The sequence below is a fragment of the Anolis sagrei genome, chromosome 1, assembly GCF_037176765.1.
Source record: "Anolis sagrei isolate rAnoSag1 chromosome 1, rAnoSag1.mat, whole genome shotgun sequence".
Taxonomy (NCBI): Eukaryota; Metazoa; Chordata; class Lepidosauria; order Squamata; family Dactyloidae; genus Anolis; species Anolis sagrei.
Genome location: NC_090021.1, coordinates 269,813,210 through 269,830,842, shown reverse-complemented (window position 1 = coordinate 269,830,842; position 17,633 = coordinate 269,813,210). Strand labels below are relative to the sequence as shown.

Genomic DNA, 17,633 nt, shown 5'->3' with positions numbered 1-17,633 from the left:
TCCTGCCCTTTTCAGCCCGAAAGCGACCCAGGGCGGTGTACAGATTGGCAACAATTAGATGCCATAAACATGCATTCATACATATCAATTAAAAACATTTAATATCACAGAATAAAAATCCACTTACTTACACTGAACTGCATTCTCCATTTTAATGCCCACATCCTGAAGTGCTTGGCAACACCTATGAATTTCTTCACCTCGCCTCTAGCTTAGTTAGCATTTCTGATCAACTTGAGAAGCACCAATCTCAAAAGAGATCTTTACAGCCCCTACTTTTTATTTCCTGCTGTTTTGAGTACTGTGAACAAACTTGCTGCTCCTACTTCCATTTTGATCCATTTGCTGCTGTTGCTGCTGTTAAGTCAACTTTGACTTATGGTGACCTGATGAATGAGGCACCTTCAGTTCCCATGCTCAAGTCATTCATCAGGCTCAGGGCTGTGGATATCTTAGAATCATAGAATCATAGAATCAAAGAGTTGGAAGAGACCTCATGGGCCATCCAGTCCAAACCCCTGCCAAGAAGCAGGAATATTGCATTCAAATCACCCCTGACAGATGGCCATCCAGCCTCTGCTTAAAAGCTTCCAAAGAAGGAGCCTCCACCACACTCCGGGGCAGAGAGTTCCACTGCTGAACGGCTCTCACAGTCAGGAAGTTCTTCCTAATGTTCAGATGGAATCTCCTCTCTTGTAGTTTGAAGCCATTGTTCCGCGTCCTAGTCTCCAAGGAAGCAGAAAACAAGCTTGCTCCCTCCTCCCTGTGGCTTCCTCTCACATATTTATACATGGCTATCATATCTCCTCTCAGCCTTCTCTTCTTCAGGCTAAACATGCCCAGTTCCCTAAGCCGCTCCTCATAGGGCTTGTTCTCCAGACCCTTGATCATTTTAGTCGCCCTCCTCTGGACACATTCCAGCTTGTCAATATCTCTCTTGAATTGTGGTGCCCAGAATTGGACACAATATTCCAGATGTGGTCTAACCAAAGCAGAATAGAGGGGTAGCATTACTTCCTTAGATCTAGACACTATGCTCCTATTGATGCAGGCCAAAATCCCATTGGCTTTTTTTGCCGCCACATCACATTGTTGGCTCATGTTTAACTTGTTGTCCACGAGGACTCCAAGATCTTTTTCCCACGTACTGCTCTCGAGCCAGGCGTCCCCCATTCTGTATCTTTGCATTTCATTTTTTCTGCCAAAGTGGAGTATCTTGCATTTGTCACTGTTGAACTTCATTTTGTTATTGTCGAAGGCTTTCATGGCCGGAATCACTCAGTTCTTGTGGGTTTTTTCGGGCTATATGGCCATGTTCTAGAGGCATTTCTCCTGACGTTTCGCCTGCATCTATGGCAGGCATCCTCACCCTCTGAGGATGCCTGCCATAGATGCAGGCGAAACGTCAGGAGAAATGCCTCTAGAACATGGCCATATAGCCCGAAAAAACCCACAAGAACCTTCATTTTGTTAGTTTTGGCCCATCTCTCTAATCTGTCAAGATCGTTTTGAATTCTGCTCCTGTCCTCTGGACTATTGGCTATCCCTCCCAATTTGGTGTCGTCTGCAAACTTGATGATCATGCCTTCTAGCCCTTCATCTAAGTCATTAATAAAGATGTTGAACAGGACCGGGCCCAGGACGGAACCCTGCGGCACTCCGCTCGTCACTTCTTTCCAAGATGAAGAGGAAGCATTAGTGAGCACTCTCTGTGTTCGTCCACTTAACCAATTACAGATCCACCTCACCGTAGTTTTGCCTAGCCCACATTGGACTAGTTTCCTTGCCAGAAGGTCATGGGGGACCTTGTCGAAGGCCTTCCTGAAATCCAGGTACGCTACATCCACAGCATTCCCCGCATCTACCCAGCTTGTAGCTCTATCGAAGAAAGAGATCAGATTAGTCTGGCATGACTTGTTTTTGATAAATCCATGTTGACTATTAGCGATGACTGCATTTGTTTCTAAGTGTTTGCAGACCGCTTCCTTAATAATCTTTTCCAGAATCTTGCCCGGTATCGACGTGAGGCTGATTGAGTCTATCTATCCACAATGTGGATTTCCTCTTTTCTTGCTGCCTTCTACCTTACTAAACATTATTGTCTTTTCTAGTGAGTGATTTCTTTTCTTGATCCATAGAAGGGGTCTATATTTGCTTGTTAAGTTTGGATCACAGGTCTTTGGTGAGGGGCTGGAAGAAAACACTAACAACATCATGGTGGTCGTGGTTAGGATCTGGTTTCAATTGAAATCTGATGAATGTTGAATAAAAACAGAATGAGATGTGTGTTGTTGAAGGCTTTCATGGTTAGAATCACTGGGTTGATGTGAGTTTTCCTGGTTGTGTGGCCATGTTCCAGAAGTATTATCTCCTGAAGTTTCACCCACATCTATGGCAGGAATCCTCAGAGGTTGAGGGATCTGTTGGAAACTAGGCAAGTGAAGTTTATGTATCTGTGGAATGTCCAGGGTGGGAGAAACATTCACACTTGCCTCAAGCAGACAAGAGTTCTTTCTTCCACCCTGGACATTCCACAGATATATAAACCTCACTTGCCTTGTTTCCAACAGATCCCTCAACCTCTGAGGATGCCCACAATAAATGTGGGTGAAACATCAGGAGAAAATGCTTCTGGAGCATGGCCATACAGCCCAGAAAACTCACAGCAAGTGATTGATAACAATGAACATGTTCTGGAAAGGATTAGTATTCTGGTGCTTGTGCCAGAAGTTGGCAATGACACAGGGTAAGATTAGTTCAAGTACCCCCACTCCCTCCACAAACATACAATGGAAATATCAGATATAGCACATTCACCATATTCGTGAAATTGGGTTGAAAATCAAATGCTCAAGAGACTTGCCTGAGTGGATAACATGCACATCAGCTGAAAGCTGTGCAATAACCATTATCAGGTTCTTCAATCTTTCTTCTAGCATGATTCTATAAGTCCAAAGAACCGCTGACTCAAATGCAATCACAAATACTAACTTGCATCTTTTAATGGATCACTTATCCCTTCCACCTTAAGGAACTTGAAAATAGCTAAAAACGGAAGGTCGATTCAGAAGACCAGACTGCAATCTCAGCAGAACCTGGTGGGGGTTAATAGTTTCTCCTCCCTGCCTCTCTACACACTACAAAATGTTTGAGACAAGACAAAAAAGCTAATCAGAAAGAGACTATCTGCAATGTCTGGTAATAGAATATGCAAACTGACGATTAATGAGGCTTGCAGACCACCCAGCTTGTAATTGGGCAACAACGCTATCATTAAACTAATAACAGCATTGAGGGGATATTACTGTGTTTTGGCACTTTGCGAGCATCATTCAGAGTCAGTTAAGGAACAGATAAATGTAGTAATAAGAGGAAAATGAGTTCACAATAGGCAACCAGGTTAAAGAGAAGCAAAGCTTTTAACAAGAACATGAGAGAAAATCCAACAGGAAAAAAAGACTGACAGTTCAGATTTGCAACTACATTACATGAACCCTGTGTTTAGAACCAATCTGTTGCAATGATTTGACAGAATGTAGTCATACAATTTTTGATAAAATTTAAGAAATACTGGGTTCCTTTAAAAATACAGTGATGCATTCTAAAGAAATAATGAACATCCCCTGAAGACTGTGAGGAATGTGCTTTTATAGGCATTGTTGAAAAAGGAAGAGGAAGAGGCAAAACTACAAAAGAGTATATCTTCAAAAATGTATTTCCAACTGTATGAACTCTATCTAAAGATTAGTTTCTAGGAGTTATCAACACCAGGTTTTTTTCTTTCCTCTATAAGCTTTTTAAATATGAAGGAACAAATTCTCAAAATATGGTCAATGGCAAAGAAGAAGACGGAAGGCCCCAGCAATAAACATGGATCAAACTGTTATCGACTCCCACTGCGGCTTGGAGCTGTGGCATGTTCTTTTGAAAACATCGAAAAGAACATTGATCTGTGCCCTTTGTGCATGCTGTTTTGTTCTTGGCAGAGTTGACGAAGAAAGGGAGAAAGGGGTCTCTTATTTAACGATGTGAACACTAGCCCAGAATTGCAGAAAGGGCAAGGGTGGCAGTTGGAGATGACACTGACATGGCACTGGAACAAGTAATTGCCATTAATGTGTGTCTACAGAGAAAAACAGCAAAGACTTGACAGAAGACAGCAGAGATGGGAATGGATTCATTCATTTTGGTTCTATTGAAACAAAAAGCACCCATTTCTGATCACTCTCACCACCAGGGCTGTGTCTGTGCATTATAGACTTGCCCTAGTTTTTTAATGACTCGATTATCTCTGCAAGTTTCTTCATGCATTAACCAGGGATGTTCATAATATTACATTTTTGTTCCAAAGGAGGAAATCTGCAAAGTCTCCCCTAAGTTGATGTTGATGGTTTCATTGTTGATTTCATTACAACAACAGCTTGATTGGAAGTATCAATAATCCTATCAGGGTTTTTTTTTTTTACATCAGGTTTCATGCAAGATAGGACCAAATAAGAAATTCCTCTACCAATATATATGTGTGTATCTGTGTGTGTCTGTTTGTGTCTATGTGTACTTGTGTGTGTGTGTAGATATGTGTGTATGTATATGTGTGTGTATATACACACATACAAACACACACACACATACATATGTATGTAGATACACACAGAGAGACAGAGAAGCCAAAGTTTGCTTATCAGTTGCAAATCTGTATCAAAACACTCAGGGCCTTAGCCTGAGGGTAAGTATTAAGTTCCACAGAAAATAAAGGCTTTGCATTTGGAGGAAAATCTGACAGTTCAATGAGGTGTACAACTTGCCTAACTACGTAATGAAAACTGTGTTAAGCAATCCTTACAAACGTGGACGCTTGCTGTCTTTTCAATTTCAATTTATGAATGTATCCAACTAAATGATGTGCAGTTCTTTATGACTTAATGACATTCACAGGAAAAGTGCTACAGTCATGTTCAAAAGGAAAACACTTTTTTGACTAGTGACTATTTTGTCAGTGCACTTCACTCCCTCCCAGGTCTCCCAGTCTTACACATATAACCTGCCCCTCTCTTAAGCAAAATGCTAAATATTGCTGAATGAGTGCTGGGCTCAGACAATGAGGTTTTGATTAAGAAGCACTGAGTTGTTAATTAAGAATTAACACAATGTAATTGCGTATCTGCTTGGAAGAAATGTGTTTTGTGCTTTCCACCTACCTTGAGAGTTTCCACAACTTTCTTCATCACTGTTGTCCCGGCAGTTATTTTGATTGTCACACATAAAGCTCTTATCAATGCACAGGCCATTCCTACAGTGAAACCGGTCAGTAGAGCATAACAAGGGATTTGCTGCTGTGAAAACAGAAACATGAGAGTTAGCTCAAACTTGAGACTTACAGCCAGAGACACAATTTCCAGGGTTAGTCGAATACAGTCAGTGATTCAAATTTCAATCTAATGCTATTTCAATTTGACAGCATTTTGATACAGTTGGTATAGAGACTGAAGATGAGGCATCTGTGGGCACTGTGTTTCGCATCAGTGTGTCTTTATCATAATGTGTGTTTTGGTTCAATGAATTTTAATTTTAAGTATGACTTTATCTGTCATTTATATTTGGCTATCTTGAGTACTATTTGGAATAGAAAGAGTGGTATCAATTAAATGTTTTTTAAATCCCTGTGTTGCTGAGGAAATTGCTTAAACCAGATGCCTGCTAAATCGAAAAAAAAGTTACTTTCTCACTCTTCATAATAGTGAAACATTGTGATATGGCACCTATCTGGCTTACTACAGTAATTTTAAAGATGCCAAGTGACTGGTATATAGTAAGTCTTTCCAATGCTGTTGGGCAACCACTAAATGACAGGGAGAGACAAAGGCCCAATTTTCATACAATGGCAAGTGGCACCCACTTCCTTGTTTCAAAACAAGATAACGTACCAGTTTTGTGGTAGGAAACACTATGTTGAGCCTAGCATACAGACTATCTACCCTGCAGAGCTATAGCAGTTTGACACCACTTTAATTGCCATGGCTCTATCCTATCAAATCATTGGGCATGTACTTTGTTGTAACACCAGAACTCTCTGATAGAGAAAGGTAAATATATAACAAAAAGAGAAATCCCAGGAAACCATAGCACTGAGACATGACAGCTAATGTGGTGTCAAACTGCTGTAATTCTGCAGAGCATATTCAGCAACAAGAGGAGTACAAGAAAGACTGGGGGAACCCGGAGAACATTAGCCTGTGTGTCACACAGTTCCCACTCTAATATACTTACTAATGCTGAATTTCTAATGTGGGAAGGGTGGATAAAAACATGGACTACTATGCCATTGTTTGACTTGAAGGAATGCATTTCATGATAAATGGAAGAAGCTAGTGAAGATGCTATTGTAGATACCTAAACTTAGAGACAAAGCAACTTCATTACTGGGGCGGGGACATCTAGGGTTGCCATAATGCAGTGTCTCAAATCTGGGGACCTATTTTGCATATTATGCAAATTATTATAATTATGTCTGCTATTCTAATTTGGATTTTAATTATGCAAATTCAAAACACTAATGGAAACATTTCTCCCACTATTATGCTTCAACCTTGGAACTATTTTAATAGGAACTGATGATCTGAGAGAATCAGTACGGACTTAATTCAAAGTATGAGACTTGGAAACAGGATACTCAAGCTCAAAACCTAACTGGCTTATGAAACTTACTTTGTGACCATAGGCCATCATGACATCTTAACAAACCTATTTTACAGGACTCTTATAAGCATACCCTCATGAAGCAGAAAAAGCTGGAATGTTAAATAGCCTCTGTGTGTCTGCCTATATATGTTGTATGTCTAATTGGCATTGGATGCTTGCCATGTATATGTGCATTGTAATCCACCCTGAGTCCCCTGTGGGGTGAGAAAGGCAGAATATAAATACTGCAAATAAATAAATAAATAAATAAGGATTGAGGCTATATAACTATATACATTTCTGGGGCAATACAAATAAACAACAACAATGATTTGAGAGGCACTGCTATTCTCATCAGAACATTATAATATTTTTGTTCATCAGTTTTTTAAAGAATGAAAGAACCATGAAAATAGCACAGGAAACTACTGTCAGTGTATGCCATCTGAAAATATAGACAAACAGCAGTAACTTGTTAAGGTAATAAACATTTGTGCTATGTCGACTGTATCTTTCTCCTTACCTGCTACATGCTCCAATCCAGAGTTTTCAAATAGTGATCCTCCAGATGTTTTGGACTTCAGTTCCCACAATTCCTAACAGCTGGTAAGATGACTGGGATTTCTGGGAGCTGAAGTCCAAAACACCTGGAGGAGTAGTTTGAGAAACACTGCTCCAACCTAACTGTGTACACTCTGGTCTGGTAAATGAGACCACGCTCAATACCTCTGATGATGTAGTTCACAAAAGAAAGTGTTAAATAAAACTTGTTAAACTTTAAGGTGCTATTAGACACTGCTAGTTTTGCTACAATAGACCAACACAGGTATCATCCAAAAAACATACCTTGTATAATCCAGAATGGTAGACTCACACCCCCCCCCCCTAAAACACACACACACACACCAAATCTTAGCAGCACCCTCTCAAATTCATCCTCTTGGAATCCAAATACCTGGAAGGTATGTCTGGCCACTGTGACCAGGGCTTTATACAAAAAAGGGGACTGGAAAAAATGGTGCAACTTGGAAATCTGCTCTTTGCCTAAATTTGAAGGTATAGTAGTTGAAAAGACTATATCGGTGACACTAAGCAGTGGTAGGTATATAGAAGACCAATGGGAGAAACCCAAACGGGTAACCCTCTATTGCAATGGTTCTCAACCTGGGGTCCCCAGATGTTTTTTGCCTACAACTCCCAGAAATCCCAGCCAGTTCACCAGCTGTTAGGATTTCTGGGAGTTGAAGGCCAAAAACATCTGGGGACCCCAGGTTGAGAACCAATGCTCTATTGGATGATGGAAGAAAACCAAAATATGATACTTGCATGAACAGGTAAGCCAGGAAAAAAATACTAAGACCCAAAACTCACAATTGGAGGCACAGCAGTGATTTCAACCAAAGATTGATGTGCAGTAGCTTGCCACATGGATCACGTGGCTACTTAACTTCCCCCAATGCTGCAAATATTCTTAGATGCATGAAGCAAGAAACAGCAGAAATGTCCTGAGGCATGAAGCATTTATTCAAAATGAAACTCTCATCCGTGCCTACTTGCTTCAGATAGTCTAGGTCACAAGTGAATGTAGTCTGGCTGCTTAGGTATCTCCTAATGAATCTTAATCCTGTGCCACTCATCTCTGAACATGAAATGAAATATAATATTTCAAGTAGTTGTTTGGGCATCAGACTAAGACTCTGGAGACCAGGGTTCAATTCCTGACTCAGCCATGGAAACCCGCTGGGTGACCTTGGGCTCTCAGACCTAGAAAATCCCATAATAAGGTCACCTTAGCATTACCATAACTCATAAATGACTTCAAAGGCGCACAACAACAAATAAATTTAAACAGCATTCAGAAAGCAGGATAACAATATTCTTTAACTTCACAATCTAATTCAAAAAATTCTCAGTTACAATTACAATACAAATTACAATTCACAGACTCTGGCTTTCCTGTCTGTAAGCCAATCAAAGAGAAAGGCTCTTCAAAGAGCACAAGTCAAGAATCTTCATAAAGAAACAAAAGCTAAAGACTGGATGCATATAATCCATAGCGTAGAAACTGGAATTTATTGCTTTCACAATCCTCTTACAAAATTGCTAAGTCTGCATTTTACTGATGTGCATAGCAATGTAAGCAGTAGGCCAGAGCATTAGCTAGAAATCCACTACTGAACAAACTGGCATACAGAGTGGAAAATGATGCCTAGTTATCACTCATATAAGGAAGATTCACATTTTTCAATAGAAAGACAAAGGAAATTGAGGAGAAAATCACAATATACAGAAAGAGATCTGCTTTGGTCTCAAAGATTAACTAATTTTATTACTATATGCAATGTATTGTACAGTGGCAAAGCAATGTTAAGTCCTTCTCAGATGGATTTCAAATGGGATTACAATGGGATGTTCCCGTACAAACAGAAATGAACTTTGCTGATGGGGCATATGCCTATCATAGCCTACACCTGAGTAAAGTCCTGTGGTCACATCAGTAACACTGACTAGATAATTCTGATGGTTGGACCAGAAAAGCAGCATTCTAGATGGATAAAGGGACCAGTTTCAACTCTTTGGATCCAAAGCTCGCTTGCTCATTTGCACATTCCTTTGAGAGACCCAGGAATTGGACCTGTAATGAACCTCCGCCACTGGTAATGAAGCTGCCACCCAATTGTAGAGAGACGCTACCAACTAGTGAGGAAGCGCCTAGGTTTAGGAGAGAGGAGCCACTGATTTGTAAAAGGCTCTGGTATTAAAGGCTCTGTTTGTGTTGTGAGGTAATTTTGGTAGAGTGGGTGCATAGAGCGTAAAATTAATGGAGATGAGGCAGTTTTAAAAACCAAAGAGAACAAGTTTATTTTTAAACAAAGAGTATGGTTGCAGTATGAAGATGTTAAGCTTGGCAAATACTTGATGGTTACATGTAACTTGGTTGCGATACAATTCAGACTTTCGATGTTACAACTTATGAACTCTTGCTGTGGTGAAGCACTTTATTAACCAGTGTTCCCTGCAATGAATAGTCTTTCTGTTTGATCTATACTTGATCAAATCACAGATCTCCAGTCTTCCTCCGACTAGCGATCCTAGCAAGCCTCTGTTAGTTCTTTCTAACTAAAGCAACTAACAAGGTTTTCCCCTTCAGCTTCCTAGCTGAAGAAATCTCTACTATTCACGAACACTAAAACCTGACTCTTCACCTCTTCACTCCTCAGAGTCTAAAACTGACTCTGCTGCTCTCTCAGAGTCTTTCTTCTCTGACTGACTCTAACTGTCACTTTTTTAAACCTTCACTCTCTAAGCTCCTCCCACCTCCTCTTCTGCCTCGTTTCCATGGTAACACATTTCTCACAGCTAGGCCGCTCCAGCCTTAGGGCAACCAATTCAAACATAAATACAGTTATAAGCATATTATTATAAACACTTCTGTACAGACCCATAACTATGTCAACTGGGAGCTAGTGCAGTTAATATGACTACTAAAATAATTTCAGGTAGAAGAATTGCAAGAAACACTGGAGAGCATGAATTTCCCCTCACTTTGTTTGGAGAAAGCTAGCTAACGAGTAGATATTTGGGAGGGATGGTTTATTTGATGTCAAATCTCAATTTATGAGCTACTAAGCAAATCTGTTGCCATTATGCATATTTAGATTTATACGATTTGAAGAGAAATGACAGTATGCTGTCACGTGCTGGGCCTATAGCAATTGGCTTTTGAACAGGACGTGCTCTTTGTGCCCAGCGGGGAGCCGAGGTGCCTCGAGTGAGAGGCCCTAAGGATTTTCCTGTACAGAGTCTTTAAAAGCTTGAAAAGTTTAACAAAGTCCTTTATTATTGCTTAGGTCTTCAACAAATTAAACAAATGCTTTTCAGATCTTTAACAGGTCAAGTAAATACTTCAAGGCTTTGAATCAACTGGTGGCTTTCTTAATCTTGTCCACAACTGGCTTCTTGAACTGTTTCTTTTCTTTAAGAGTAAAACCCTTTTTAACCCCTCCTCGAGCAATCTACTTTCTAAACTTTGCTGATGTGGGCTCTACTCCCGGCTCCAAACTGCTTCTTGGGTCCCGAGTAGACCTACCAGTCAAGGCTTTGTAGATTCTCCAGCTGGAGTCCTTTGGAACTGTTTTCCCCAGAATTTCGTAAGAAACGAAGCTTCTCTACAGGTGAAGCTGATTCACGTCCTGTAGCTAAGCTTTTAACTGTAAGACTGAGCTAAAATGGCTCCCTTTCTTTCCTGAACCCTGGGGAAAGGGGCAGAGCTAAAAAAACCCAACGATGATAGGCAGGTGGCTGCAAACCAAGGGAAGCCACCTTATTGCAAAATGCATGGAACTTTGGAATACATGCAAATACTCAAAAAAAGAAAAGGTTGGAGCTCCTGGTACAGCCGTACTAGCACAATCTGCGATATTTACAGATTTAAAACAACAACAATTGATAACACTGACCAACATACATTTTCCTATGTGAAATGTTAGATCTGATTCTGGGTATATTTGACCTGCTGATTCCAAAAATGATATCAATTTCCCCTTATCAGCTCTAGTTTTTGAGAAAGAGAACATATGTGCCAGCTACCAGTCAACATCTGCATGCCTATAGAAAACCATGATAACCATATCTAAGAAATTAGAGTGTATCCAATGCAAGTTTCTGAATCAGCACCCCAGATAACCCCAGGAACAGGCCTAAAGACCAAGACACCACGAAAAACATTTACTTTAATTTTGCTGTGTAATAATAAAGGCAAAAGTCTCTATATCTGTGGTAGTCATAAATCTTAGGGACATCATACTAGACACCTCAAATTTTGAGTGTATGTTGGCTTTCATCCAAGCTAAGTTTCTAATTGAAAATTCAAAGGAGATGGGACACTGTAGGAAGAAAGACAAATAGGAGAGAATACCAGTTAAAAGGCATCAGGAAAGCACAGTAGACTAGACACCTCACAATTTTCAAAATACTTTTTCATAATTGCCAAGTAAAATTCCAAAAGATGGGAGGGTTCCTTAGAAACAACAAAAAAGAGATTGAAGAGATGAAGATACGTTTTTTTTCTACAACTAAAACTACTTTTCCAACAATAAATCTTCAGTGTTGCTTGTTTTATCATTTAATTAAACTGAAGAAGCCAAGCTATATTCACTTGTATGCCTTCAAGTCATTTCTGACTTATAGCGACCAGCTGGATAATAGAGAAAGGCAGGGAGTTTCAGAAAAACATCTATTTCTGTTTTATTGACTATTCTAAAGTCTTTGACTGTGTGGGTCATAATAAATTGTGGAAAGTTCTTGGTGGTACGGGCATACCAAGCCACCTTGTCTCTCTCCTGAGGAATCTGTTTAAGGACCAAGCAGAAACAGTAAGAACTGACCATGGAACAACAGACTGGTTCAAGATTGTGAAAGGCATATGGCAGGGTTGTATGTTCTCACCCAACCTATTCAACTTGTATGCAGAACACATTATGCAATGTGCGGGGCTTGACAAATGCAAAGATGGAGTTACAAATTCTGGAAGAAACATTAACAACCTTAGATATGCAGATGACACCACTTTGATGGCCGAAAGCTGAGCAGCCTTCTAATCAAGGTGAAAGAAGAAAGCGCAAAAGCTGGGTTGCAGTTAAACATAAAAAAAAACAAGATTATGGCCACAGAATGATTGACAACAGGGAAATAGAGGGAGAAAACGTGGAAGCAGTGACAGACTTTGTATTTCTAGGTGCAAAGATTACCTCAGACACAGACTGCAGCCAGGAAATCAGAAGATGCTTCCTTCTTGGGAGGAGAGCAATGTCCAATCTCGATAAAATAGTGAAGAGTAGAGACATCACACTGGCAACGAAGATCCACATAGTTAAAGCAATGGTATTCCCCATAGTCACCTACCGATGTGAGAGCTGGAGCATAGGGAAGGCTGAGCGAAGGAAGATAGATGCTTTTGTGGTGTTGGAGGAAAGTTCTGAGAGTGCCTTGGACTGCAAGAAGATCCAACCAGTCCATACTTCAGGAAATAAAGCCTGACTGCTCATTGGAGGGATGGATATTAGAGACAAAGTTGAAGTACTTTGGCCACATAATGAGAAGACAATGATGCTGGGGAAAATGGAAGGAAAAAGGAAGAGGAGCCGACCAAGGGCAAGATGGATGGCATCCTTGAAGTGACTGGCTTGACTCTGAAGGAGCTGGGGGAGGTGATGGCCAACAGGGAGCTCTGGCGTGGGCTGGTCCATGAGGTCACGAAGAGTCGGAGACAACTGCACGAATGAACAACAACAACAGCGACCCTATGGTGAAACAATCCCAGTGCTTCCTTGATAGCATCTGTTACCTTCCTCTGATACAAAGGACCCTTCCACACAGCCATTTACCCATTATATCAAGGCATAAAATCCCACAATATCTGCTTTGAACTGGATTATCTGAGGCCACACTGCCATATAATCTAGTTCAATGTGGATTTTATACAGCTGTGATGAAGGGACCTGAGAGAATAGTACTTGATCCAGTGGATTTCCATGGCCAAGTGGGAATTTGAACCCTAGTTTCTAGTGTCCTAGGAACCAGTATGTCACTAATACCACATTTTCTTCTTGGATCTAAGAGTCTGCAGGAAAAAACCTGAGAATTGAAAGTATCCCTTCCAAAACAATCCCTCAAAGAAAACCTTGTTTTCACTGGTGTATATAGAAATGACACAAATTCAATTTTACAAAATGAAGGGATGAGTTTTAATGGCTGACACGTCTTCTGAGTCTTCATGTTTCTTAAGATAGTGGCTGTATGCATTTCAGGTTGCCAGAAAGAAAAATGCTGTTATAAATTTTGCCTGCTCTCCCTCTTTTGCCTGACTCTCTCTATATCCACACATATATATGGCACACAGAGAACCTATATGTGATGGAAAAGTCTAGGCTTGCCACATGACTGGAGAAAAAGGTGATAAAAAGGTTAAGCATACCACTACATCTAAAGTACTATCTACTACCATATCTACCCCAGGTCATTGAATGCTATGAAGCAAGTAAATGAACAAGAAATTAATTATGTTGCTCCCAAGCTAGGATTCATAACGTGGCTGTTTTTCAAACCAAATATGCTCATTTCTGTCCACTCTCTTTCGTCCAGACCTAGGAATTAGAATTCAAGCTGCACTTGCCAACCTTTTTCTAGCCTTGCTTATTCAAGTATAGCCTAAAGTAAATTTCACTGCCCCTAAATCCTCTTTTTCCAATTGCATTCCCTCAGGTGGGGATTTGTTCCCCAAGTTTCAAGAAGCACAAAAGCAAGATGAACACAAAGACTACTGAGAGATGGCATATGTGAATAAATAAAAAGGTCAAATAGATGTGAGTACTACCAAAGAAATGTCAACAATGAAGAAGAAAAAGTATTAGACTGTCTTCCTGTAAATCTTGTCTCTTTTGTTAGTTTACAAAGCGAGTCTACTGCTCTTCCCTCTTTTAAATGCTATCAAGAAAAACAACACTCAACTCTACTCTAATAAGGCTGCTCTCTCTCCTCCACCCTCAATCTGTTTAATTTACTTGTTGCGATCAAGCATAGCCTAGAAGAGCTAGTGTGAAATAGCAGTCCAAGAGGTGGATTAGGACTCTGGAGTTCAGAGTTCAAATTTCTGATCTTCCTTGGAAACTCTCATTGGGAAAATATTCATGCTGTGGAACAAAGATAGTAGGCAGCACTATTTATTTTATTATTTATTAATTATTTATTTCTCACATTTCTATCCCGTCCTTCTCAACCCCCGAAGGAGGACTCAGGACTGCTTACAATGGGCCCCATTCCGAAGCCATTACATAACAAATTACAAAATTAAAATCACAATTAGATATAAAGCATAATTAACAATACATAAGCCATCGTTAAAACAGTAAAACAGTCTCATCAGCCATATCATCATTCCAGTCACATTCCCTTAAAGTGCTCCTTGCATCTATTGTCCAAAAGCCTGGTCCCAAAACCATGCCTTTAGTTTCTTTTGAAAAACCAGGAGGGAGGTGGCCAATCTTACCTCAGTTGGGAGTGTGTTCCATAGGTGGAAGGCCACTGCCGAGAAGGCACTGTCTCTCATCCCCGCCAGGCGCATTTGTGCTGTTGATGGGAGCATGAGCAGGGCCTCCCCGGATGATCTTAGGTTTCGAGGTGGGACATAGGGGTGGATGCGTTCAGACAAGTAAGCTGAGCCAGAACCGTATAGAGCTTTATAGGTCAAAACCAGCACTTTGAATTGGGCTCAGAGGTGGACTGGCAGCCAGTGGAGCTGGCACAACAGGGGGGTGGTATGCTTCCTGTATGTCACCCCAGTTAGTAGTCTGGCTGCCAACCGTTTAACTAGCTGAAGTTTCCCAACTGTCTTCAAAGGCAGCCCCACGTAGAGCGCATTGCAGTAATCTATTCAGGATGTAACTAGAGTGTGGACCAAGTCAGACTTCCCAAGGTACGGGCGCAGCTGGCCACTGCCGAGACCTGGGGTTCCAGGCTCAGTGATGAATCCAGGATCACTCCCAAGCTGCGAACCCGTGTCTTCAGGGGGAGTGTAACTAGAAACCCCATAATGATTTTATGTTCCCACGGCTGTGCACCTAGAACAGCCATACCCCCTCCTCCTCCAGGAAGAAGGATGAACCTCTGGGTGGTGAGGCTCACCTCAGACTAGCTCACCCCAGACTAACTAACCACCCTTCCTTCTCAACAAGGAAAAATTATGTGATCCATACTTCAAATATTGGAGCCCAAATTCTCTTATGACTTAACTGTGATCCCTCAGTTTAGTTAATATCCTTTCACAAACAAATTCAGTTTTATATATATATACACAAAATTGATAGAAATACTATTTTCCATAACCAAAGATCTATTGTATCTACTATATACCTTTATCCTTCTACTACCCAATTTCTCTTCATTAATTCCATTCATCCTAATCTTGTGGAATTCTCTCCTTTTTGCATCTGTTTTTAAAATGTTCTGTTTTCTCCAAATGATATTGGAGATTAAGTTTGGTAACATCTTTGGGTTCCCTGTCAGTTCTGCATTTACTCTTAGCATTTGACATCCTCGTTGTTTCATCCACATTACTTATTTCTGGATCCCAACCTGGGGTCCATTCTGTACCTGCTTCTTCTTAACTCTAATTTTTCCTCTTCGTCTACCCACCTTCTTTTTACTGGGCTTAACTAGCTTCCTTTTTTCATATTTCCTCTCTTCCTTTTCCTTGACCAATTCAACCTTTCTCAAGTTGGAGTTTGTTTGTTTGTTTAGACTGGATGCTGACAATTTTGCTATTTTTTTCTGTGCACTTCTTGTTCTTAAGAGGTCGGGATTTTCCAGTTTAGTTTGATGTTTATTTGTTCCAGTTTGTTGTCAACTGCTGTAAGCATTAAATTTGTAAGTTCCATTTGTTTTAGGATCTCCAAACATTTGATCTTAGTTTTTCGCTTCATTTCTGAAATTGTACTCTAAGTTCAGTGCTGAGTTTATTATAGAAGCACTAGTGACCACTGAATGCTGTGTTTTTGCTAATTTTCAGATGTCTCATTTGTACTCTTGGTACATTTCAATCATTTTTTCTGTTAAATAGATTGTTATTGACAATATTCATCCATTAGATGGTGCTGTCATCAATTTTTAAGGCATAACAACAGATTGAAAATGGAAGGCAAGTCCAGTCCAGTCCAGTTCTTATACAATTGGGACCACAGTATTTTTTAAAAAAGCACTTTCCTTTACAAGCTTGCCATGGTTTTAAGATCTAAAAGAAGCACCTTTCAAACAGCATTGTATGGCTGAGAAGATCCAACTTCAGTGTCATCAAGCTTTGATGGAGACACAAGAGAAGTTTTCACTTGCTGGCAATTTCTAAGGACTAAAACTCCCTGCTGATGGAGGTCCAATTCTATTGTCCTTCTGCCATCAGGCAAATATTTTTATTCTGGTATGTCTTTAGTATCTGAGCTTGGTTATAGCTGAAGTGAGCTGTTTCTTTCTTAAGGTTTTGTTCTGAATCTGTTTTCATTTCAAACTGTATTTTCTTTTACAGGCAGTCCTTGAGACATCTGACTTACAAAAGACTCATAGCTAAGAACAGTGGTGAAGCAACAGAAAGTGAGAGAAATCACCCCTCAGAAGGTGATTTTCTGAAAGAGTTATCATGGGGAAAAGATGTCTCAACCAATTCTTGTTTCTACAACGAGCCAATTTTTTCAAAATCCAATTATTGCAGGGCCAAAAAAGTGAGGTGAAATCTTCTGAACAGGAACACAGACAGCAAAACAAACACCACAGGGGTGTTAAGCCTTCCCTATGATATACAAAACGTAAAACAATTCTTGACTGGAGTTACACTTAAAAATTGTACCTGTTCCGACTTAGATACAAATTCAACTTAAGAACAAACTTACAGAATCTATCTTGTTTGTACCTTGGGGACTGCCTGTATTTGTATTTTTTTGTTATTAGCTACTTTGAATGCCAATTTAGGCAGAAATAAATAAATTCATAAATAGCAGAATGTGAAGGCAGAGCCGCTCCCACTGTAGGCAACGGACAGGAATCCTGAAATGTATAGTCTAAAATGGCGGGGAAAACTAAGCTGCATAAGGCAAGGGTAAAGAAGATTATAAACCAAACAGAGGTAGATGAGAGAAAAGAGGATGCATGCTAATTTCGAATATCACAGCAAATTAATTCTTAAGGAATTTGTGACAAAAATAAATAACCCCTTTAAAATGGCACTCTACACAGAACGTATTTCTTTTGTACTAAAGCATTTTTCTTGTAAGAAAATAGGTTAAAGCTCATGGAATTTCCATTCTGAAAACCACATGTTAACAGAAGTTCTATTCTGATCCTAACACTTACAAAGAAGTGGCCTTTATAAAAATAATAACAGGTAAATTAAACTAAAGTCCCAAAAGATT

At 40.1% G+C, this 17,633-nt stretch overlaps 1 protein-coding gene across 3 annotated transcripts in view; it reads right to left on the bottom strand.

Moving 5' to 3' along the window:
- The window catches only part of LDLRAD3 (low density lipoprotein receptor class A domain containing 3), a 205,017-nt gene that overhangs the window by 92,177 nt on the left and 95,207 nt on the right, over positions 1 to 17,633 (bottom strand). For 2 of the 3 annotated variants that reach the window (XM_060764725.2, XM_060764719.2), the window contains exon 4: positions 5,199 to 5,333. In XM_060764725.2, coding sequence (XP_060620708.2) covers positions 5,199 to 5,333 — 135 coding nt within the window. The remainder of the gene's footprint in view (positions 1 to 5,198; positions 5,334 to 17,633) is intronic. The other variant, XM_067462730.1, reaches the window with a different exon arrangement.